At 49.5% G+C, this 25,451-nt stretch overlaps 1 protein-coding gene across 3 annotated transcripts in view; it reads right to left on the bottom strand.

Annotated features, from left to right (window-relative positions):
- ASTN2 (astrotactin 2) overlaps positions 1 to 25,451 on the bottom strand; it is a 765,958-nt gene that overhangs the window by 295,832 nt on the left and 444,675 nt on the right. For all 3 annotated transcript variants that reach the window (XM_080667806.1, XM_080667807.1, XM_080667808.1), the window contains one exon: positions 4,092 to 4,258. In XM_080667806.1, the coding sequence (XP_080523932.1) occupies positions 4,092 to 4,258 (167 nt within the window). The remainder of the gene's footprint in view (positions 1 to 4,091; positions 4,259 to 25,451) is intronic.

Raw genomic sequence — 25,451 nt, 5'->3', positions numbered from 1 at the left:
CCTATGTTAACTATGAGAGGTTAATTGTCCTATGTTAACTATGAGAGGTTAACTGTCCTATGTTAACTATGAGAGGTTAACTGTCCTATGTTAACTGTGAGAGGTTAACTGTCCTATGTTAACTGTGAGAGGTTAATTGTCCTATGTTACCTGTAAGAGGTTAACTGTCCTGTGTTAACTATGAGAGGTTAATTGTCCTATGTTACCTGTAAGAGGTTAACTGTCCTGTGTTAACTATGAGAAGTTAATTGTCCTATGTTATCTGTAAGAGGTTAACTGTCCTGTGTTAACTATGAGAGGTAAATTCCACATCCTTCAATCAGAAGTCAGAGGGGTGAAAGCTCAGGTCTAACCCAAAAGTTGGAGACCACCATAAAACAAGTGCCCCACATCCCTGCATCTACCAGTAGTTACTAAGAGTCATGTTCAAATCGCTGTCTCCATTCTCGGCTTTCTGCTAGTAGAGCAGGCTTAGCTTCGACGATGAAAATAAACAGCTTCCAGTTAATGACGGGTATAAAACACATGTATTTCTCTCCTCTCCCTCCTAAAATCACTTAAAAATGACATTAAACAGAGAGATAGGCTAGTAAGGACTATTTGAGGCTGGACATGCTCTGGGAACCTATGTTTTTAAAATACATTTTCATTACATGTTTAATTAAATTACAGTTAAATACATTAAACATTCAAATTAGAAGACAGAAGCTTGGGATACCATCTCTCTTCACCTCTTCACTGCCTGTGAGACCCTTCAGTTACCTCCTCTAAATGATCGAAGGAACACTGACACTTCAAAAATGTTGGTGACATTCCTTCTGTAGGCATATAGGAAACAGCTTTTTTATCGCATTAAGTCAGGAAAAGATGTACATCCTCTGGGGAGAAAAAAAGCAAAAAACACACAACCTTTCTATTCTCAAGCAAGGACAACTATATAATCAACTAGGTGTGGGCTGTTTTTTCCCCCTGTTCACTTGGGTTGCCAAGAAGCACAGAGCTAAATGTATCTCTCTTGAGATACTCTCCCATTTCAGGCTCCTGAAATCTTATTCTCCCTCACCCTTTCTCTCCTTACAAATGTCTCTGATAGGTCCTATCTTTATATTATACGGGTTGGATTTATGTGGATAACATTATACCTTCTTGAAAGAATGCACAGTATATACTGTACACACACACACACACACACACACACACACACACACACACACACAGCAAACATGGTTGCTAGGTAACTTGCCAAGGTCTTAGAGGAAAGTAACGTTTCCTCACCTATACGATTTCATTGTAAATGCCTCCACTTAGCATCCAATGACCTTATCAACCTATCAACCTATCTCAAAATCACCTCTACCATCCGGTACCTGTGCTCCATCAACATCAATCAGGAGTCAGGCTCAGCCACCTGCCCCCAGGGTCCCCTTTGTCCCTGGTAGGCACAGACTTGTGCTCAGTACTTCTTTGCATTCTCAGCGCCACAGGAAAGACTGAGCACAGAGTAGGTGCAACAAATCTTAGGTAGATGAATCCCTAGTTCAACAATTACGGTTTGGAAGAAGTCTGTGAGCCAGGCAATGCGAAATGACAATGGGGACACACAGGTGACTAAGGCTCAGTCTCTGCTCACCAGATGTTCCCAGTGTGACTGGGACCAGACAGGAAAACAGGTAAGTCAACAGAGCAGTGGGGCTACAAGGTGGCGGGGGAGGCGCTAAGTGACCCCAGAGAAACGATTCTTGGCTCACTTTGGAGGAACTTGGCCTGACTAGGGGCTAAGAACCAGGGCAGCTAGCCAGAGGTCCTATCTGCAAGAGGTGTCAAAATTTCACGGGAATGACTTAGGATTTAAGGCCAAATATAAATGGATCTCTCCCTTGCAAGAGGGTCTTGTGGGTATAAATAAAAATTACAAAGCAAAATAAGACAATAAAAAGTCCTGCTTTGCATACCCTAACCCTATTCAGTAATTACTGAGCCAATATTTAAATAGTACCCCCTTGAAAGGAGGAGGTATTATATTACCCAGCCCAGGGCAACTGCACCTCTCACCCCTGCACCTCCTACGCCTGCACCTCCCACCCCTGCACCCCTCAGTCCTGCACCCCTGCGGGGCTCAGAGAAGTCTTGCTGGGGAAGGTGACTTCTGCACCAAGACTGGAAGATGACACAGCTGTCCAAGGTAAAGAGACACACACATGGTGAGGGCACAGAGAGGAGGGGAGAGGCTGAGGGAGCAACGTTATCAAAACCCCAGAAGGTGAGGCTGGGGGGCCTCTTTCAGGAGGAGGAATGGCTAGAAATGCGGCCGGGAAGCTGGACTGGGAACAACCTCCCTATCGCTGTTAACTAAGGAACTTGGCTCAGCAACACGTTTTTAATGCTGACAGTATCACAGATGTCTCCATTCCACCTCTTACCACCGCCCTCCTTTGCCCCACTCCACCCCACCCCCATCCCACCCCAGGCCTTCATCAGAGAGCACCTACTATGTGTCAGGTCACCCAGCAAAGATGTGGGGCACTACCTTACTAGCCACATGACCCTGGGCACATTCCCTAACCTTCATGGAGTTTCATTCAGTGTAAAGGACCCTGCTCTCTTCACACCCATCCTTATGGTGAGGTCGATATTATGAAAACTGTAGAGCTGAGGAAAGTGAAAGTCAGGGGTCTGAGAGATTCAGAGGTGGAGAGCTAGGACCAGAATCCAAACTGCCGGCTCCCCGTGACCATGGCCCTGTGCTGTGGATAGCTGCTAACGTCAACATCCACAGGTGCTGCCACTGGGCTGTTACTGTTGTTATTTGCAACAGAACACCTCCCCCGAAGGGCACAGGGGGGAAATAACAATGATAGACCATGACTGATTCTGTGTTCAGCCTCGGATTGGAGCCCATGCATAATTTACTCTACAAGCTCCGTAGTCACTTAAGCGCGGGAGAGCCTGCTATAAATTCAGGTCTGCATACAGTAATTTATTTCTTATTTATTTTACTGACACGTATCCCGGCCTCAGGTGAGCTCCGCCAACCCCTGCTGGAAGGCACCTGCAGCTCAGGTGTCACGGGGGCCGAGAGGGCGGCCCTGAAAATAAGCCCCACAAGGAAAACTGGACCCCACAGATTAGAACCAGGCAGGGAAATTAATTTTCTCTTAAACCGACTTGAAACTCATACCCACTCCTCCACCCCCTTTTCCGTAACACACGAGGCTGAAAAGGTTGTTCTGTGCCTTTATCCTGCTTTGCTGTCTAGTGATGCACTGAGAGTGCTGCAATGACTAACATCTCCCCGACCACGGGATTATTTTTCTGAGTCACAGAATGTCAAAAGGTGAGAAGGTTTTCTAATACGAAGACCTCATCAGAAAGGGAGCAAAGAGAGGGAAAAGGCTGCCAATCTCTTGAGTGATTGCTGAGGACCAACCAGCATGCTAGATGCTATGGATGACAGGGTAACAACCACCGAGTCCTCAATGTAGGCATCACTGTCCAAATATCTCATTTGATAGGTTGTCAAACTGTGGCCCAGAGAGGGAAAGTGACTTGTCTCAGGCCACTCAGCAAGTCGCTAGGCGTGTGCCCCTTCTTTCTGTCTCAGACTAAATTAAAAACTCCCAGAGTTCTTAGCTTTTGCCTGCGTGGTTCCCTGTCCATCTCCCCGCCCCCAGTTAATCATCCCTATAGACAAGGGCACTAGGGCAGAGAGAGGCCAAGCCCTGCATCTGGCACTGCTACCTTCCTGCAGACACAATCACTGGAACCTGGGCCAAGCCCACGCTCTTACCACCACACCTGCTGATCTCTTAGTGCCACCTCCATGGTGCCTGCACTTGTCTCCCAGCTGCACTACCAGGCCTGCAGGGGGATGCAGGCTGGCCATGGATTACATTTATGGTAATTATTAGGTAATTATTTATGCTTCCTCCCAACACTCAACGGGAGGTGATGTACACCCTTGCCTTCTACCTCTTGGGCTGCAAGAGCAGAGGCAGAAGGTCAGGCCCGGCCTGGCCAAGCTGTCTTTCCGGACCTTGGCTCCGTATCCCCTGCCCCTGGGAAGGGAGTGGCTGGGCCTGGGCAACACTCACCCGCAGAACATGAAGATGGTGCTGGAGGTGGCATCGTAGGGCAGAGGCAGGGCCTGCTGCAGGCACAGCTGCTCGCAGCCGCCGTTGAAGCCGTCGGAGCAGTCGATGCCTTTGGAGTGGTCGTAGCAGCCGGAGCCGTCCTTCATGGGCCGCAGCTCCTCGGGACACTGCCCAGAGAGAGAGAGCGACAGGGAGTTATGGCCGAGGCAGCGGCGGGTCCCATCACACCCTTTCCTCCCACCTTCTGAAAAGGTACATGAAGTTCCCTTTGGCCAACGGAGAGCTGTGTGGCCTTGGTCAAGTCCCTTCACCTCTCTGAACCTCGGTGTGCCCGCCTGTACAATGGGACTTTTGCCAGTATCTGCCTCGTAGAATTGTGAGAATGATTTTTAAGTGACCACAGTAACCTGAATCTTCTTGAGAATGGAGAGAGAGAATGTTCCCTGAGTGCTTAGCATGGGGTGGCTCATGGGGTAACCACACAGCAAATGTGAGCGGCTATTAGTATTGACATTGCTGGCATCACCACCATTACCGTGCTTATTGTAACTGTGGAATTAGGCTGCTGCTATGAAGGTCATTGAGAGAGGCAGCCGGATACAATGCAAAGAGCTTCTACCGGTATGAGTTTCCATTCAAGCTCTTCCCCTTTCTCCCTGTGTGATCCAGGGCAAGATACTCACCCTCTTTGAGCCTTAATTTCCTTATCTGTTAAATGGGCTGAAGTTGGATCATGAAGGTGTATACTTTACTTCAAAACTGGGCACCAACTTGGTATCCATCAAATGTGAGTTCTCTTCCTTCCTGCCTTAAATCGGCCACTTCTCAACCGTTGTGCTCGGAGCCCTACAGGAGATGCCTGCATACTCCCATCAGGAGCCTCTGGAGGCCTTCTAAGCCATTTGCTGGTCTCCAGCCTGCCCTCCTCACACCGTCCTCTTAATGGCCATTGGAGTGGTATTTCTAAATAGCATCCCTCTCCAGCTTAAATAAATGAATGATTTTTAAGTGACCACAGTAACCTGGATCTTCTTGAAGCAGATAGCCCAGGTCCTCCACTCGGCCACGTGCACGTTCCTCCACGTAGCCCAACGGGGACCCTCTAGACCCCAACAAACCTCAACGATCCAAACCCTGAGTGGCTCTTGTTGTTGGGCCTGGCGTCTGCAAAGTGCTCTGTGAACGGAAGATCTTGTACCCTAGGGACAACTGGCTATATCACTCAGTTCTCCACCCTTTGAGGAGGCTGAGCTCAACTCCACTCCAGCAGCTGGAGGAGCCGTTGCAACTCTCCTGTGTGAGGGGGAGACGGCGAGGCACTAAGTTTTAATTTCAGTCACCCTGCTGGCATTCCCTGTCCACAAAGATGAACACGCAGGGCCCAGCCCTCCCCATCCATCACTGAACACAGCTGATTAAAACGCCTCCCCTCCCCTCCTCCCAACCAGCTCCCCGATGCCTTTACTCTGAACAGCATCAATAACAACACACACACACACACATACAAAGATTAATTTACAAAAACCACAGAAGCAAACGAAAGGTCAGCACTCCTGGAAATTAAATTTTGCTTAAGAAGGATTCATAATTACAGATGCAGGACGGAGTTCTTCGAGACATTTGCGACTGGCGCCAGGAAGGGCGACGGAGAAAGTAGGTTATAAATGGCCTTTGTCAAACTGCAGAAAGGTTATAAGACTGGCCACATTTTGGGTTTAAGAAGAAAAATCAATTTCCCATGTGAGCAAAGTGCTGTACATATTAATACGAGCTCAGGGGAAGCCTCTGCTCGTCTGAGAACACTCGCTGGAAGATAGGAGGGCACTTGGTCAAGGGGTCATTTAGGGCCATTCGCTGGCCCTGGGGCTGGTCTGTCTGTCTGTCTGCAGACACTCAGGGACGTCATTTGGACAGAATGACTGACCTTCTCACCAGGTGACGAGAGATATCTGGGGCAGGATATTATAGTTCTCATTCCCCGCTTATCCCCTACCACTGTTGACCTTTCAAAAAGAATGTTCTATAAGCCAGGTCTATTCTAAACATTTTACCCATTTTTACTTAATCTTTCTAGCAAACTTGTGAGGTAGAGCGGTGGGCTGATAATGCTCCCAGAGGTATTGCCCCCTGGGAACTGTGAATGTTACTTCTATGGTACAGTTTTTGCAGGTGTGATATAATTAAGGCCCTTGAGATGAGGAGGTCACCCTGGATTAGCCAGGTGGGTCTGAAGGCCGTCACAGATGTCCTCATGAGAGAGGCACAGAGAGATCACACACACAGAGAGACCACGTGGAGGCAGAGCAGAGACCAGACTGATGTGGCCACAAGCCAGCAAATGCTGCAGCCACCAGAAGCCGGAAGAAGCAAGGAAGTCTTCTCTCCTGGAGCCCTTAGCTGACAGCTTGATCTCAGTCTTCCAGACCCCCAAACCTGTGTGAGAACACATTTCTGTTGTCTTACACCACCCAGTTCATGGTACTTTGGTACAGCAGTCCTAGCCAAATGCAATGCTTTTTGTTTTAGGCTGCTTGATTTTTGGGGGTCATTTGTTACGCAGCAGTAGATAACCAATACAGTGAGCTAAATGTGTCACATGCTTAGCCAAGTGCTCAGCAAGTGGTAGCTGCTGTTTTGAAATAATTTTATAAATCTAGTTTAAGAGATAAGAAATACACGTATCTGTCAGACAAAGACCCAGTTACAGAAGAAGCATAAAGAAGTAAATTTTGAAAGGAAAAAGTGAAAACTCTGCTAAAATGAATGACCAGGGGCTATTGGGGTAGGGAGGCCTTGGCCAGGGAAGTCTTGGAGGGCAGAGATGCCACTGGAGCAGAAGGGAGATGATGTCCTAGGATGCTAGAAAGTAAAAGCTCAGAGCCCTTGCCCAGGCACCAGGACGCACTTGCCTTGTGACTTTGGAGCCTCAGTTTCCCTCTTTACACGGGGGAGACAGCTTGCAGATAAGACTATGCGGACTGAAAGCAGGTCTAAGTTTCATATAGGCTTTAGGACCCTGAGCACCCAGGCCTTAGCTCCCTCAGCATGGGAACATCAATGCCTCTCTTGGAGGCATTTCTGGAGACTAGGAAAAAACACACAAAACAACCTAACAGGCACTCAAGAAATGAATACGGTAGGTGCATGTTTAATTCTTAGAAAGCTGCCAAACTCTTCCTGGGTGGTTGTACTTTTTTTTTTAAATATATTTTTATTGATTTCAGAGCGGAAGGGAGAGGGAGAGATAGAAACATCAATGATGAGATGGAATTATTGATCAGCTGCCTCCTGCCTGCCCTCTACAGGGGATTGAGCCCGAATGTGTCCTGACCAGGAATTGAACTGTGACCTCCTGGTTCATGGGTTGATGCCCAACCACTGAGCCACACTGCCCAGGCATGGTTGTACTATGTTAAATCCCCACCAGCAATGCATAAGCAATCCGGTTTCCCCACATCCTCATCGGTATCTGATGCTGTCAATATTTTTTATCTTAGCCACCCCGACAGGTGTCTAGCAATATCTCACTGTGGTTTTAATTTGCATTTCCCCAATGGTTAATGATGCTGAACATCCTTCGTGTTTATTTTCATTCTCTATCTCTGTGGTGCAATGTTTCTTGCCCGTTTTCTAATTAGATTGTTGGAGGTTTTTTACTCCCAAGTTTTGAAAGTTCTTTATATTTCCCAGACACTAGACTTTTGTCAGACATGTGGTTTGCAAATATTCTCTCTCCCACTCCGTCACTTGTCTTATCTTCAAATGAGCTTCCACAGAGCAAATGTTTTTAATTTTGATAAAATCCAAGTTATCATTTTCTCCTTTATGGATCATACCTTGGAATCTAAGAACTTTTGGCCAAGTCCAAATCCCAAAGATTTTCTCAGTGCACACGTGTGTGTGCGTGCGTGTGTGTATGTGTATGTGTGTTTTAGAAATATTAATAGCATTTTTTTTATGGTTGATTCTGTGATGCATTTTGAGTTCATTTTTGCATGAGATGTGAGGATTACATTGAGGTTTGACATTATGCCTATGAAAGCATACTTGAGCCTGGCTGGGTGCTCAGTGGTTAGAGCACCCCTCTCGGACTGAAGGGTCACCGGTTCGATTCCCGGCCAAGGGCACATACCTCAGTTGTGGGTTCCATCCCCAGCCCCAGTCAGGGCATCTGTGGGAGGCAACCAACCAATGTGTCTCTCTCACCTGGACTCTCTCTCCCCCCTCTCTTCTCTCCCTTCCACTCTGTCTGAAAATCAATGGAAAAAATATCCTTGGGTGAGGATTTAAAAAAAAAAAAGAAGTGTACCTGCCAGCACCCTTTTCAGAAAAAGCGCGCCTGCCTCCCTTCAATGGCTTTTGCACCTGTAAGAGAAACACATTGAGCTCGTCTGCCTGGCTCACTTCTGGGTTCTACGTGCTGTTGCATGGATCTTTGTCTCTGCTCTCCCACTAATCCTACACAGTCTGGGTGACTGGAGCTATTTCAGTCTAGAAACAGAGTCGACCGACTCCTTCCATTTTATTCTTTTTCAAAATAAGTCGCGCCCGTTGTAGCTCCTTTGCCTTAACACATATGTTTCAGAAAAATCTTGTATCTATTTAAAGAATCATGCGGAGGTTCTGATAGAGATTACATTAAACCGTGATTCACGTCCATGCGGAGGGAGCAGAGATTTCTGCTAGAATGATTATGTCTAAGAAGAGTCTGTCTTGTTAGGCTGCCTTTCCTGGCACTTTGGCTGAAGAGAGCAGGCCTTTGGAGTGGTCGTCCTTTTTTGTTTTGTTCGTTCTGGTCTTCACCAACTGTGTTTCAGTTGCTGGTTCCTTTAACCCCAAATTTGGGACATGAGGGGAAGAAAGAGAAATTCCAAAACACTGAGCACCATATCTTTCTTTCGTTCCCCAAATCCCTAGCTGGCCTGCCTGCCTTCTTCTTCTTTTTTTTTTTTTGACCTGCCTTCTTTTCTCCACTTTCCACAGTCCTATGTTTGTTTCATATATAACCTACAGGCTTTTTAGTTGTATTTCATGGGAAGAATTGAGAAAAGACATATACTCCACAGCCCTGGAGCTCAGAATGTATTCTTACTTTAAAAAAAATTTTTTTTAAGTAAGAATATAAGATAAAGAAATAGACCTCATGTGACTTTCAGTGTCTAAAATATTTACTGCATGGGGTCCTTACACAAAAAAGTTGCTGATGCCCGCCCCCATCTGCCCTGCCCTCCCAGACATCAGCCCCTAGGGAATGCATCTTAAGTTTATTCCAAGTACAGCTGGAAGGCATTGGAGGGCTGTTGGCAGGGGAATGAGGCGATTTGATTTGCTACTTTACAGAGATTACTGGTTAGTGAATTCAATTATCTGTAAGCACTTTATTAGAATCATAAAGGGAGCATGGGGAGGCAGGCCTTGTGGGACCAGGAGTGGGCTAAAGAAAGGGGCAGGTCTATCTGATAATGACCCCCCTCCTCGGAGGGCTGCTCCTTTGCCTGGAGGTTTTGCAGTAAGCAGATGGGAGAGCTGGGCTCTAACCCCCTCAGCTGGGCTCCAGGACTTCAGTCTCCACTGGGCTCCAACCCAGACAAGGACCCACAGGGAGACCCTGGGCCTGGGTCCTTGAGCCTGAAGATTGAGAGGGAAGGGGCATCCAGGGGATCCCCAGCTGTTCCCATCACAGGCTGGCCCTCCCCCAGCCTCCTCCTCCATCCCCTGAGCCTGCTCTCCCTCTTTCCCAGCCCAACTTTGCATCAGAACCAAGGCATTTGTTTCTGTTTATAATTATGCATTTTAATGTTCATTAATTATGGAATGCAAATTGCTTCGAGTGCAAACTTTGTAATGAGCTGCTCTCCCACCCCGCCCCCAGGTCTAGAAGGTGGGCCAGCTGTTGTGAGCAGAAAGAAAAACAACCAACTTAGAAAGCAGAAGTTTCCCTGGGCCTGAGGCTCTCATAGTATATGAGCTTGGATGACCTCCTGAGGTGCTGGAGGAGAGCCCTGCCCCTCTCCCTGGATCTGGGGGACACGGTGTGGACATTCTCTGGCACCTTGGGCCTGAGGGGCAGGGTGGAGTGAGAACTGCAGCCTTGAATCCAGCCTCTTCCAGGCTCACACTGAGCTAGTCACTTGGTGTCTCTGGGCCTCAGTTTCTCCATCTGGTAGACCTGATCATGACCATACCATCCCCAGAGTGGGTGTGGCAGACCAATGGATGCTGGAGACCAGAAGCCAGCTCCCGTCAAGCCTTTCATGGCAACGATGAAATGAGACAAGGCGGCAAAGGTGAGGTTAGATGTGAATGAAAAGCTCGGCACACCGTCAGCCACATGGCATCCCGCAGCTGCGCGGGACGTCAGCCACTTCCTTCCTGTGTGCCTTGCCTCTCCGAGCCTCAGTCTCCACATCTCTACACTGGAGCAAAGAAGTCCGGCCTCCTGGGCTGTGGAGAACCAAACCAGATCCAAGCCCCGCCCACAATGGCAGGGCCTCAAAACATGAGGATGCTGTGGTGGATGCCCTGTTACCTTCCCCCAAGTGGGAAATGCATCCAGGAGCCATGGGAGGCGGCGGGGGGGGGGGGGGGGACCCCACACCTGCAGACGGGGAGGAAGACTGCCACAGGCAGCTTTTGCTCTTCCCAGCAATGTTCAGGCAGGACCAGCACCATCCTGTTTGCTCTGCAGATGAGGAAACTAAAGCCCAAAGAGGCCAAGTGAATTGCCCAAGGCCACACAGGAAAGGGGAGTCTCATGTGTCCACTTTAAAGGTTCCCCGACTGCCACCAGGTGCTCTCTCCTTTGATGCACAGGGAGGTACTGGCTGGGATGTCACGGTGGTTCAGACTGGTTCAAGGACTCTACAAACTCCCGGGGAAGGTCACTGGTGGGTAAGAGGGGACTTAGAAAGGTTGCTGGCAGTGATCTCGCATACACAGATCCGAGATAGCAGCCTGGGAAGAAAAGGAAGAGGAGGAAGTGAAATGGATATTTCTTGAGCACCTACTATGTGCTGAACATTTTTCCACGTGCTGTTTCTTCAGTCCCTACAACAAAGCTCAGGGGCACCTCTAAGCTATACCCATTTCACAAGCAAATTTACTGAGGAGCACACAAGCTAAGTAAGGGCTGCTGAGCCCTTCGGTATGCACCATCCCTTGGACTGGAGGCTGGGATGGCCTGGCTCTCCTTGTCCCAGGAGATATCGGGTGTACTTGCTGGAGTGGGGGGTGAGTGGAGGAGGCCCCGCCAGGCCTAGGCCCCCGCCCTCTCACTCCTCAGCCTCAATCTGTCACCAAGGCCACCATCACCAGGCTGTCACAGCCAACATTGATTTGGACGGCCGGAGCATCGAGAGCCCCTTATTACTGGGAGTTTTAATCAGCTCATGCCAATTCAGCTGCCACTCAATCCACTCAGTGTGTGCTGGGCTGTGGTGCTGACAGGGAGGAAAGGGTGGGCATGCAAGAAAGGATTAGGGGATCAATAGCCCTGGTAATGGAGGGCTGAAGCCCTGGGCACTGCCAGGGGGTCTGGGGGCTCCTGGAGAAGGCAGAGCCTGTCCCCAGCCCCAAGGGGAGCTCCCAGACACACAGCCCAAGCCTCCCTGCCTCACCTGGTTCTCCATCTGGCTCTGGAAATCGCCCCGTACACACCCAGCAGTGCCTGCTGCATGCAAGGTCCTTGGTCCCTGCTCTTCTGGGAGATCCCTATGTATCTATCATTTACAGCTCAGAGAGCCCCCCATGCAGGTCCTTCCTGACCCCCAGAAGCAGAGGGATGCTGAGGAGACAGAAAGAAACGATGTTGAAACCAGACACTGCTACTGCCTCGCTGTGTGACTCTGGGAAGGTTACCACGCCTTTCTGACCTTGCTTTCCCCATTTAAAAACGGCCTTGATAACGAAGAGCTGCCTCCTGGGGTGGCTGGGGGCACAGTGCTGCAGGGGACAGGACAAAGGACCCTCGTGTGGAAGTCCCTACTTCCTTTCGATGCCCAGAGTCGGCAGGCATCCTTATCCCTTCTCTCCCTTGTTAATGACTCTTCCAACAGGCGGCCCGGGTTCTGGTTCACAGTGCGTCTTCCTGTGAGTCTGTGGGCCATTTGAGGGGAGTGTCACACACACAGCGTCCTCCCCTCAGCACCACCCAGTGCCCAGCACAGGGCAGGGAGTCACCTGGAGTGGCCCTTGGGGTCAGGCGGGCCTGGCTTGAGTCTGACCTGGCTTTGCCCCTTACTAGCTGTGCAATGTTAGCCAGTCACTTCATTAACCTTAGAGCCTCAATTCTCTCAATACAAAATGAGCCTAATTATACCTACTCAGACTTGCTATGGGGGAAAGAATCAGACGTCTGGTGATGTCCCTGGCATAGTGCCTAGTGCATGGGAAGCTGTCCACTGTTATAAAAATTTAGCTCTTGTGATTGCTATCACTCAGTATTGGCTGCACAGGGAGTATTTTTGGAATGTAATAAGATGTCTGGTTGCATGGCTTAGCTCTGGCCTGAGTTCCAGTGAAATACCAACAAGCTCTTCTCCCCTCCTGCCAGCCGTCTGGGCTGCATCACACACTGAAGCCACGAGAAAGGGAAACTCAAAGGCTCTGAGCACCTACTGTGGTCCGGTTGCCACACTAAGTGTCTTCCTCTTTTTACTGCGGAAGGCCCACCATTCTGTGAGCTTGCTCTTGGTACCCCAATGTTTCAGGAGAGGGAGCAGCTTCGGGGCCGGAAGTGCCTTTCCTGTGTTGCTCAGCTTCCCAGGACTAGGGCCGGGTGCAAGCATGGCATGTCTGACTCCCAACCCATGCTCTCCCCACTGCACCGCAGGGCCCCATCCTCTGGAGATGTAGAGGAGAAGGGGTGTGCTGGTTCCTGACCTCCAGGAGAATCTAGACCAACTAAAAAAATCAGGAGGGCAACTCTGAGCTGTTTGGCTCATGGTTCAAGTCATGGTTCAAGATGGCTTATGCTTACGAATAGTGCTAAATGGCCACAGTGCTGAAACCCGGGGCTGGATTTGCCACACACGTGATCACAGCTAGCTAGCAGGAATATGATCACCTGGCTTTCCCACTAGAGGACCCAGGGCATTAGGAGACACCGGCTGCAATCCCTGCTTCCGGCGCTTCCCTTCCCATCTCTGGCCCTCCATCCTCTCTCTGTTCAACGAGAAAGGTGCCTGTACGTCCCTTGGTTCTCTGCAAGAGGCTGGCAGGCATCCCAAGGGAGGTCAGGTGGGAGGTTCAGGTCATAGGTGGACCCTGAGCTGGGGAGCCCTGCAGAAGGGCTACTCTAGGGGGAGCGACCTTAGGGCATTGCTTGCTGGTCATCCCCTCAGCCTCTTCAGACCACTGGCTATTCTCCTGGTGGGAGGCACCGACCCTCTGCAGCTCTCTCTGGAGCTGGTGGTGGGAGGCACCGGCCCTCTGCCACTCTCTCTGGAGCTGATAGTGGGAGGCACCACGCCTTTGCAGCTCTCTCTGGAGCTCCCCAGGACCTGCATGGAGAGGGCGTTTGGTTCAACAACTGCCTCATCAAAGCCTCCTGTCCTCCAGGTCACCGAGGTGAGGAAGCCTTGGCCCAGCCCTCTGGGGGCCTCGGTTCCGAAGGAGGGGTAGGCCCGGGGAGGAACATGCATGTGCCCATTCTTACATTCCATGAGGCTGTTTGTGTGGCACAGGTAAGCACGGAGGGCTGAGAGAAGGGAGGCCAGGGAACACTTTCCCAATCACATCTGCCAGGAGACCTGAAGAATGGCTATTCAATAACTGTCTGGGGATGATAATGACTAGCCTTTGTATAGCTCATTAATAACAATAATAGATCGCACTCAACAGTGCTGAGCGTGCGCCAGGCACTGTTCTAAATGTGTTGTGAATATCCACTCAGAATATCAACTGAGGCCCGATGGCGTAGGTACCACTACGCTCCTCTGGTGGGGACCTTTCATTACCGGCTGGCTCGCACCGGCTGGTTCCTCCTCCCCATCCTTTGGAACTACAAAGTCAACCGGCAGCTCCAGGCTGTGTCCTAACACCACACCTTCTTAGGGGTCACCCGGACTCAGCGTGAGAGGCAATTTCACAAGCTGGCTGGCCTTGGGAAGCATGGAGCAGCAGCTGTGGAGCACGTGCTTCTGTGGGAATATAGTTAGCCCGCGTGTGCTGAGTGTAATGTTGGGCGTTTCGCATATTTCATTCTTTTTTGTCGCAGACAGCAATGTAAGAGAAAGAACAAGAAGGAAAAAGGCCTACCCCTGAAAGGAGACAGACACCATATATGTTGGATGCTGAGGTTCCCCAAGTCCAATGTGAATATAAGCGGGTGGGACATTAAGCAGCAGCTCTGACACTCATCTCCCTGCCACCCACAGCAAAGCACCCACCGTCCAGCCCCAGGGCGGGTGCTGCAAGTCTTCCTTTTCTTTTCTTTTTTCATATACCTTCTTGATATTGACTTCAGAGAGGACAGGAGAGGGAGAGAGAGTTAGAAACATCAGTGATGAGAGAGAATCATTGATCGGCTGCCTCCTACATGCCCCCCACTGGGTACGGAGCCTGCAACCTGGCATATGCCCTGACCTGGAATGGAACCATGACCTCCTGGTTCTTAGGCAATGCTCAACCACTGAGCCATGCCGGCTGGCTGCAAGGCTATTTTTTTTTTAATTTAAAAAATATATTTTATTGATTTGTTACAGAGAGGAAGGAAGAGGGATAGAGAGTTAGAAACATCGATGGGAGAGAAACATCGATCAGCTGCCTCTTGCACACCTCCTACTGGGGATGTGCCCGCAACCAAGGTACATGCCCTTGACTGGAATCGAACCTGGGACCTTTCAGTCCGCAGGCTGACGCTCTATCCACTGAGCCAAACCGGTTAGGGCTGCAAGGCTATTTTAATAGCCTGCCTGACACTGTCCTCTAGCTGCTATTTACTGAGTACTACAGAGCGGCCAGACTCTGGGACACCATCCCTCTGAACTCCCCGGCCACCCACGTGCAGGTGCTGCCGTACAGGTGAGAACATTGACACGTCACTGACACATCAACGTCCTCATGATTGCAACAGGGCCCTGTGCTCCGGGAAGCCCGCCCCCAGACCAGCACTCTCAACGCTCCCACCAAGGTTACCCGTGGCCTCCAGCTTTGGGTTCTGATCCGGTGCTGCCCATCACAGTCGCAGAATGGGGGCAGCAGTACCATTGGGCTGGGGTGGATCCAAGGTCCAAAGTGAACTGAGCTGTCACTCAAGAGACATTCGTTTTCTTTCTCTCTCTACCCCCACCCCCTGCCTCAGGCTTTCCTCTCCCCCAGAATGAACTCGAGCTGTAACATTTTAAAATATGTCTTCGAAAAAGCCTGCAAGGTTTGGGACCAGCTGGAAAAATAAATAAATAATATGCTTGTGTGGGTGCTGGTGCTTCAGAGGACCGGAATCTACACCAGAGGGAGGGAGCAGGGCAGGAGTGAGTCTGTCCTGGGTGTGTGCCCAAAGGAGGTATCTGTGTGTGGTTCCTGGGGGCAGGATCCGAAGTGGCAGTGTTTGGCTAATGGCCTGGGAGCTTTCTGCCAGCCAGGACACAGGCCCAGGGCTGTAACTTTGGGGCCCCGCAGAGTGTCCCACACACAGTAGGTACTTAGGGTGGTACTGTGAATGCAGCTACAATTTAAATAAAACTGTGGATCACCACTTTTTGCTTCAACCAGCAGAGATCAGTTTTCCTAGCTCAGTGAGCTGTGCCAAATGCTGGAACTCCCACCAACAGCAATTAAAAAAAAAAAAAATGTGTGTTCTGTGTCTACATAGGTGGGGAAACTATAAAGAAAAGATTAGGGACATGATTAGTTTAAAAGTCTGGGCTGTGGCTACTTCTACAGGGGAAGACTTACTAAGGCCCAGTCCATGAGAAGTTGGAGAATATAAGGGAGAGGACATATTTTCAGTTAATAATAATGATGATTATTTCTCACCCATGTATTCCAAGACCCATGATAACAGATCACAGAATGATGATGAAAGATAAAAGGAAGCTGCACTGTATGAAAAAGTAAATCTGAGACTATAATTTGGGATACCAGGGCTCAAGCCAAACTTAGCACTTGTGCTTTTGGGCTCCATCTGCTCATCTTTATTTTTTACATAAGGAAAGAGGTCTACATATTGTTAAGATCAAGACAGGGAGCCAGTTCTCTTTAAAAGAAAAAGAAAAAGGAAATGCTCTTTGAAAATCATGTACAAAGACATGCAGCTCTGATATAGAAAGGTGCCCGCAAAAAAAACAACTTTATGCTTCCATTTCTAAACTTACATGTACAAATCCTCATTTATATTTGCAAATGCAGAGGGGTAAAATGTACAGCAAGAAATATATAAACCAAAGTGTGACAAAGTTATTTCTAACATGAGTGAGTAGTAGAGAAAGAGGACCTTGGTTTATACATTTCAGCAGTGTTTGAATTTGTTTTATTTTACAGTGAGCATGCGTTACTGAACAACAACAAAAGAAAGCGAAGAAGAAAAGTGTCTAATTATCGGCATTCCAGCAGCTATAGGCTCTGTGCTCACAGCACTGGGCACATCCCCGGACAACCTTGCAGGTGCTGGGTCTGACCCCGCCCATCGCCTGCCTCCTCATTTGCCCTTCTCTGTGCTGACCCTCTGCGTTTGGACTCTCTCCCACTCGCATCGCCTCGTGCACATTTCATGTCTCTACCCTCTAAAGTACCACTTTTATTTTATCATTCCTCTTTCCAAGGACTTGTTTGGCCAAACCCCGTAGCCTGTTTAAAAAAAAAAAAAAAAAAAAAGCCCAGCCAGTGTGGCTCAGTGGTTGAATGTCACCCTATGAACCCGGAGGTCACAATTGGATTCCGGGTCAGGGCACATGCCCTGGTTCTAGGCTCGGTTCACAGTTGGGGACAGGCAGGAGGAGGCAGCCAATCAATGATTCTCTCTCATCACTGATATTCCTCTCTCTCTCCTTCCTCTCTGAAATAAATTAAAATAATATATTTTTTACAAATTCCATCCCACATTGTGGAACACAACACAATGAGAAAACTGTCCTTATAGACGTCTACTCTAAATATACAAATAGCTCAAAGCCTTCTGCTCAGAGCCACCTTGTTTATAATGGATAAAGTTAGAAACACTCAACACGTCCATCACTGAGACAAAATAAATAATGGCATATTCCCATCCATGGGCGACCACTGCAAACGACATTATGAAGAATGTGCCCTGGATGAGGGTTCTGGCCTCCAGCTGCTTGGCTTTCAGTCCCGCTCTAGAATGTAGGAGCTCTGCGGGCCTCAGTGAGCTACTTAAGTTCTCCCTGCCTCAGTTTCCCCATCTGGAAGAACAGGGATATAATAGTGAGACCCATCTCAGAGGTGCTGGACCCTAATGAGCACTCAGATCATTTCAGCTCTCATAGCCACCTCCACCACCATCACCATCAAGATCCCAGCATGAAACATCAAATAAGGTACTAACAGCTCCCTAGTTCCCTGCCTGCTTCGGGCCAGGTGCTGGCCCCTTCTGTCTGCATCATCTCAGTGAGTCCGAATAGCAGTTTGTCATGTTTTATTATCCCATTAGAGGCCTGGTGCACGAAATTCGTGCACAGGAGGTGTGTGTCCCTCAGCCCAGCCTGCACCCTCTCCAATCTGGGACCCCTCGAGGGATGTCTGACTGCCCGTTTAGGCCCAATCCCGGTATGATCGGGCCTAAACAGGCAGTCAGACATTCCTCTCACAATCCAGGACTGCTGGCTCCCAACTGCTCGCCTGCCTGCCTTCCTGATTGCCCCTAACAGCTTCTGCCTGCTAGCCTGATCATCCCCTAACCACTCCCCTGCCAGCCTGATTGATGCCTAACTGCTCCCCTGCCAGCCTGTTTGCCCCTAAGTGCCCTCCCCTGCAGGCCTGGTCATTCCTAACTGCCCTCCCCTGCAGGCCAGGTCACCCCTAACTGCCCTCCCCTGCAGGCCTGGTCCCCCCCAACTGCCCTTCCCTGCAGGCCCGGTCGCCCCCAACTTCCCTCCTCTGCCAACCTAGTCACCCCTAACTGCCCTCCCTGCAGGCTTGATTGCCCCCAACTGCCCTCCCTTGCAGGCCTGGTCCCTCCCAACTGCCCTCCCCTGCTGGCCATCTTGTGGCGGCCATCTTGTGTCCACATGGGGGCAGCCATCTTGTGTGTTGGAGTGATGGTCAATTTGCATATTACTCTTTTATTAGATAGGATGTCACTCAACAGGAACCTGAGACCAGAGGCCTTGAGTGATTTGTCCCAAAGCCACATGGCTAGTGAATGACAGAGAATTTTGGGCCCAGGTTTCTCTAATGCCAGGAACTGTGCTCTTAAACACGATACTGACCTCCTGGAGGTGAAGGCGATAGAGATTTCCCCCTGGATAGTCACTTTCCCACCAATCACAAGTTAAGCCCCAGGCTGTGTTTTCTGCCCTCAGGCCCTTCCAATGTTAGAACCACTGCCCTTTGAGAAATATATTAACGAGGTCACAGATTTCAGGAATCGAAAAGGACTTTGGCCCCTCCCAAGGCCGGTCCCAAACTGCTTCTCTGGTCCAGGGTACTGTCTACCGGAATGGCTGGCGCCTGCCCCGAAGTCCTTCGTCCCATGCTTGAAGCCCACAGGCCCCAGGACCCGGCCTCAGCTCCCATCCCTGCCTCCAGGGCGTTCCTTTCCTTCCTGTCCTTCTCCCAGGAATCAATGGGTGAAACCTATCACTTTGGCAGGGTGGGGGCTGCTCCCTGACTTTAACAGAGAATGACTTCCACACAATAAGACCAGCTGACCAGAAATGCCATCAGACCCAGCAAATCCAGGTCCCAAAGAAATAAAACAAGGGGGAGGGGGGGCGCGTTGTAATAAAAAAGGCTTCAAATGTCACACGAAGAATAAAAAAACACGTCATATCACAAAAGGGTGCATAGGCTTGATGAGAATGCCACACATCATCTTAGAAACCTATCCTCCCCAGCCACCGAGCACCTGGAAGTTTACAAAGGAAAGATGCAAGCACAGAGCTCCCTGTGGAGGGACAACTCCTTCCTTCTCACCCCCAGAGCCTTGTGTGCAAGCACCGAGCCAATGGGCACAGTTCCAATTTCCTTTTTTTTCTGACCATCCCACCCCCTTTTCCCATACTCATCCTCATTTATTTATCTATCTATCTATCTATCTATCTATCTATCTATCTATCTATCTTTTTATTAATCCTCACCTGAGGATATTTTCCCACTGGTTTCCAGAGAGTAGAAGGGAGGAGGGGAGACACACAGAGAGAAACATCAAACATCAACATGCTGGGGATCAAGCCTGCAATCAAAGTAAGCACCCTTGACAGGAATCGAACCCTGGACCCTTCAGTCTGCGGGCCGACACTCTGTCCACTGAGCCAAACTGCCTAGGGTTCACACGCACCCTTTTTTTTTTTTTTAAATCTTCCTCCAGGTTCGTGGATGCAGAGGAGGGAGAAGGAATCCTGGACACTGAAGGGGAGTGGAGAGAGAGAAGTACCCCCTCTCTTGATGTCCCTGACACTGGGGACATTCACTTTATCCTGGCGAACCACCCTCAGCCGGTGGAAGCTGACATCTGATGAGTTAGGAGAACGGGCTTTGGGATTACCCGGCTTTGAATACCTGCTCTGCTTTTACCCGGCTGGTTGGACGTGGGCAAGTTTCTCGCGCTTTCTGAATCCGTTTCCCAGTGGACAACAGAGGAGTGATAACAGTGCCTGTCTCATAAGGTAGCTGTGAGGGTTCTGGGTGATGCTGTTGACAGCATTTATCCCAGGGTCGGGCACATCACAGGCCTTCGGAAGCTCTATTATCTATCTCCATCAGTACTACTAGTGCTGATATTGGTGGAGCATTGATTTGTTCATCAATGGCATCAGGTCCCTAATGCTATCAATACTAATATCAGCACTGGTGTTGCTGATGAAGGTGTATATGGAGAATTTTCTGTCTCAGGACTTGAGGGCACTTGGGATGAAGATACCATATGGTCCACCCTTTAAATTCTCATTCCCAATCCAGGCGTCTCTGAGTTTCCCTAAAGATGCTTTTGCCTCCTGACTTTGCGTATTCCTAAAGGTTTTTTTTTTTTTTTTTTTTTTCGGAGGTGAGAAAAATGTGGCCAGCACCATTCCACCATTCCTCCTGTTTTGGACTCTGGCACAGCCTGTCCTGGTTGTGCTGTGAATCCATCACACCCCTGTTGCTGATCGGCAGGGATGGGCTGAGCTCTGAGTCTGTTTCTGGGGAGGAAGAACCAGTTCCCAGGGGCCAGGCCCACCGAGGCTCAGCCCTGCTCCACCCGCCCCGGAGGGCCGGACACCAGGCGGATGGGGTTGGGTTTCCCCGGTCAGCAGCGCCTGGACTGTGCTTCAAAGTGACTCCTCACGCTGTGGCCCCTCCTCGGCCGCCTTCCCTGCCCCTCTTGAGTTCTGTTTCCTTTAATTACAGTCCAATTGAGTCATGGAAGGGGGGAGAAGGAGGGATGGAGAGAAGCCGCCTCTCTCCTAAAATGAGCCAGATTCCAGGTTTTGCCTTTTGCTGAGCAGTGCCAAGAGGCGCTTGACCTATAACAAATGAAAATTCATTATCTTTAGGCATCTTGACTTTTTAAAAGGCAACATTTTTGTTGTTGTTGTTGCCTCTCAGCATCTCTGGGCAATCAGGGGTCCTCGGGTTTTTCCATAGGGAGGCCAGGTAGCATTTTAGGTCAAATGGAAAGAGAAAAAGAGGAAGAAGAGCAGGTGAGAATGCGGCTGGGTGACGAGGGGGTGGATTGCAGTGGGACTGGTCTGGAACCCAGAGGTAGGACTAGAAGTAGACACACCTCTGCCCCCAAAGGCACCATCACTCCCTAGGACCCGGCCAGGGTGCCAACCCCCGCACCTCCCGCTGTCCTAACTTTCTATGAAGACCTGGACCGGCTCACCGGGCCCCTCCTTCCTCTATGCATCTTCACAGTCCCTCTTTTTCTGCCAGACAGTTTCGTTTTTCTCATGTACAAAGTGGAGACGGTCATAAAACCTAGCTCAGAGGATGACTGTGAGAATTAAATTGGCTGAAATGAGCAATGCACTTAGAATCATGCCTGGCACCGGCACTGTGTGGATGATTGCTCTTCTATGACTAGCTCTTCTCTCTTGTGAAAGGGATGTAATGATACCCATCTAGGAGTATAGTTACAAGCATTTGCTGCCGTGAACATAAGGGAACTGGCATACAGTCGGTGCTTAGTGAGTGCCTGGTCTTTCCTACCGCCACCTCCCTCTCCACACCACACCTGCCAGTCCTATTTGATGCTCTTGTGCAAACACACAGTGATTTGTGCCAGGTTACAACCGCAGCCCCGCCGAAGTGCATCTCGTCTTGTGAACTAGCCTATAAAATAAGGGGGGGCTCTGGGTTTTGTCTCTTTTGATCGATTCATGGTCCTGCACACGAAATAAATCTTTGGGATGCTGCAGTGGCTGATGCTCTGCGGCTAAAACTGTAGGAAGGTGCAACTGGGAGAAGGAAAGGACCTTGGGATCAAATCTTGACTGGATCACTGCTTCCTACAGGAACTTGAGTGATTCCTGCATCTTCCCAGGCCTTTGTCTCCCTGTCTGTATAGGGTAGAGGTGCTGGCTTGGTTAGGGCTTCTCCAGGGTCCCTTCCTGCGGTGACAGCTTTGGTCTGATGCAGGGGTCCTCAAACTACGGCCCGCGGGCCACATGCAGCCCGCCGAGGACATTTATCCGGCCTGCCGGGTGCCGTTGCCTGTCCTGCTTAGCAGCCGACTTGTCCCGGGCCCACAGTGCGCATAGGAATTTGTTCATAGTTTTTTTTTTTTTAAACTATAGTCCGGCCCTCCAATGGTCTGAGGGACAGTGAACTGGCCCCCTGTTTAAAAAGTTTGAGAACCCCTGGTTCATGCTATAGGTAAATGGGTAGGTGAAAGACGGCCACACAATTCCTATGGACAGGCCAAGTGCTGTTCCCGCCCTTGGATCTGAGCTGACCTAATGGCGTTTGACTGATGGCACGCGGTAGGAATGATGTTCTCAGACATCTGAAACCCGTGCTAAGAAGCCCTGAAGCCCCTGCCTAGGCTCTTAGAACACTCGATCTTGGGATGCTTCCTTTGCACACCCAGCCTCCCTGGTGTGAGATGCCCAAGCCAAGTGCAGAGGCCATGGGCAGGCACTGGAGTCGACAGACCCAGCTGAGGTCCAACACAGCCTGAATCCACCGGCTGGCTGCCAGCCCCAGCCCCAGACAGGTAGGTGAAGGGGCTCTTGTGGACTCGAGCCCCCCAGCCTCAGGTACCCCACCTGTCCTGGACCAGAGGCCAATCACCCAGCTAAGCTCTTTCCATATTCCTGACCCACACAACTGTGAGCAAAAGAAACTAGTTGTTTTAAGCCACTGCATTTGGGGGCAGTTTGCTATGCAACCACAGATCATTGGAAGGAGGAGGGGGTCTGTGAATTGGCATTTATTTCACTTGATTGCCTGGGGTTGAGTCCATCAAAGGGCCCCTTCCTGAGTGGGGAAACCAGGATAACTCAGAGGAACAGCTTGAGTGACATGCTTCCGGGGCAGCAGCGACTCAGAAGGCGGAACTGTCCTCAACATCATGCCATGACTAAGTGCTTACAGTTTTCTTCGGTTTCGTCCTCTATCTTGATTAAAGCTTTGCGATGTTTATTCTGCCACACACAATAAGTGGGAACATAGCTGGCTTTTCAAACCGCCTCGCTGATGTAATTACGTTTGTCAGGTTGATACCATTTCTAATAGATAACAATTTTCTACTCCTCAGCACCTTGTAGGGGAATGCAAGTCTCCCTCCCGCTCCTGACTCTTTGCTCATTGTCACTTCCTCCACCCTGGTCAGGAGGCGAGTGTCTCCCTGGGAACAAGTGAAAACTGAAATAACAGGATAATTCCTTATGTAGTGTCTCCTGCATCACCCTCCCTTTCCATCGTCTCATGCGCCCTGCATTGGTTTTCTTTTGCTGTTGTAACAAATTACCATGAACTTGCAGTTTAAAACAACACAAATTCATTATCCTACAGTTTCATAGCTTAAAAGTCTCCCTGGGCTAAAAGCAAGGTGTCCGCAGGGCTGCATTCCTTTTCTGGAGATTTTGTGGGGGTTCCATTCTTGCCTTTTCCAGCGTCTAGAGACTTTCCTTAGCTTGTACCCACTTCCTCCACCTTGAAAGCCAGCAACGGGCACTGCTCTGAACTCCTGCCACCTCCCTCCTCCACCTTTCAGGACCCTGTGATTCCACTGGGCCCACCTCGTAATTCAGGACAATCTCTCTCTTTAAAATCAGTTTATCAACAACTTTAATTCCACATGTGAATTTAATTCCTCCCTTTGATGTATTCATAGTTTCCAGGCATTAGGGAGGACCACCTTATCCCAGGGGGAACTGCATACGAGAGGACGATGTTATCCCAGGGGAAAGAGGACCATAGCTGAACCAGGAAACCAAGCAAAGAAGTCATTTTTTTAAAAAAAATTGGGTTTCAGAAGTTGAGGTCTAATTAGAAGGTAAAATAATCCTATGTAATATAAGGGCAATATGCAAATTGACCCTATCGGTGGAACAACCAGAATGACCACTCGACCAGTCACTATGAGGTGCACTGACCACCTCTCGGTCCCTTCCCCTGGCTGGCAGGCTCCCCTCACCTGATGGCGAATGGGGAACCAGGGGTGGGTGGTGGGGAACATGAGCAGTGCCAGGCCAAGGCCCCCACTCCGCCAGTTGCCCCACACGCAGAGGATGAAGAAAGAAGGGGATTCTTAAAGAAGAAAATCACGTGGGTTTAAGGCAGTGGTCGGCAAACTCATTAGTCAACAGAACCACAAACCGCGGCTTGCGAGCCGCATGTGGCTCGCGAGCCGCAGTTTGCCGACCACTGGTTTAAGGGATCTGAAGGCAAAGGAGATCTGCGCTTCTCTTGCCGGGTAGTATTTGGTGGATGGCAAGCATGGTTCTGTGCCGTCCCTGTCATAAAACAGCCACCTATAAATGGTCTGTCTAGGTCAGAAGGGCTCCAGCCAGCTCCCCTCAGATCCTGGCCTCAGGGTGGTGTGGGAGAGCTGCTGGCCTTGCCTCAGGCTCCCATAGGGTGGAGAAGCCATCTGATGTGTTCAGGCTGCTGGACTCAAATGACCTGTGGCAGGAATGCACAGAACACGGCAGCAGATGCTGGAATGGAACACATACCTATACATCACCTGGGAAAGGAGGGGTCCTGACATATGCCAGAGAGAAAAGAGTGGTGGCCCAGGGTCAGAGGAGACAGCAGGTACCATAACTGAGAGGTGATGGTCCAACACAAAGCACCCCCTGACCTCAGTGCCTTAGGCATACACCAGGTGCCCCCTGAACTTGGATGTTTCGGAAGAAGGAGGAGGCAGGAAACCTAAAATTGACTGGAATTAAGTTTCCACTACTAATGAATGGAGTAAAAGAAAAATGAAATTCAGTTACAGAAACATTAAAAAAATTAAATATGGTGTGTTCCTGAATTTTCAACATCCCAAATAGAACATAGAAACATCAGCATCTGAGGTTCTATCATCTCACACATAAATGGCACTTTGAAAATCCCAAATCATTTACAGTTATACTCTTTAATTTTTCAGAAAACCTGAGTTCAAGAGCAATTGCTCCCTTTTTAACAGATTAATAAACAGAGGTTAATGAGGTCAACATGGATTATAAAGCTCTCTAATGACCACATCAGCGCTTAAGCCCAATTCACCCAGACCAGCCTTCTAATGTTCTTTGCTGCCACCTCCTCTCAGCTCCACAGGAGAGCAACCCAATTCTTCTTCTGGCACCAAGAATAATATTGAAGACATGTCATTGGGCCTCCATCCCACTACCTTGTTGTGAAACCTTGAAAACTGTTTGCTTCCCACATGGGTGAGGGAAGCTACTGTCCAGGTTTGTCCTAAAGATGAGTTAGGTATTGGGTGTAGACATGCCTTCAGAACTCTAAAAGTGCTCTAAAAATATAAAGCATTGTTTTGCCATGTGGATGTTATTAAAAGAGGGGCTGTCAGAAAAAGTTTCTCTTTGCAGGCATGAGGAAGAGCCTGTAGAGAAATGAGAGAGATGTTACATTTCAGTGTGAAAGCTGGTTGGTATTCATCTGTCTCCTCTGAATGTGTGGAGAGAAAACCTGCCTTATAGCCATCGAGCCCTGAAGTTGCAGCTTTAATATTAGATCCTTAATCTAGTGAGGAAGGTCTTTGACAACCTCATCAGACTGTGGAATTTTCTCTTCACCTCCAGGTAT

This window comes from Plecotus auritus, assembly GCF_963455305.1.
Source record: "Plecotus auritus genome assembly, chromosome: 5".
Classification (NCBI taxonomy): Eukaryota; Metazoa; Chordata; class Mammalia; order Chiroptera; family Vespertilionidae; genus Plecotus; species Plecotus auritus.
The sequence above is the reverse complement of the archived record's forward strand: the minus strand, read 5'-3'. Positions and strand labels throughout refer to the sequence as shown.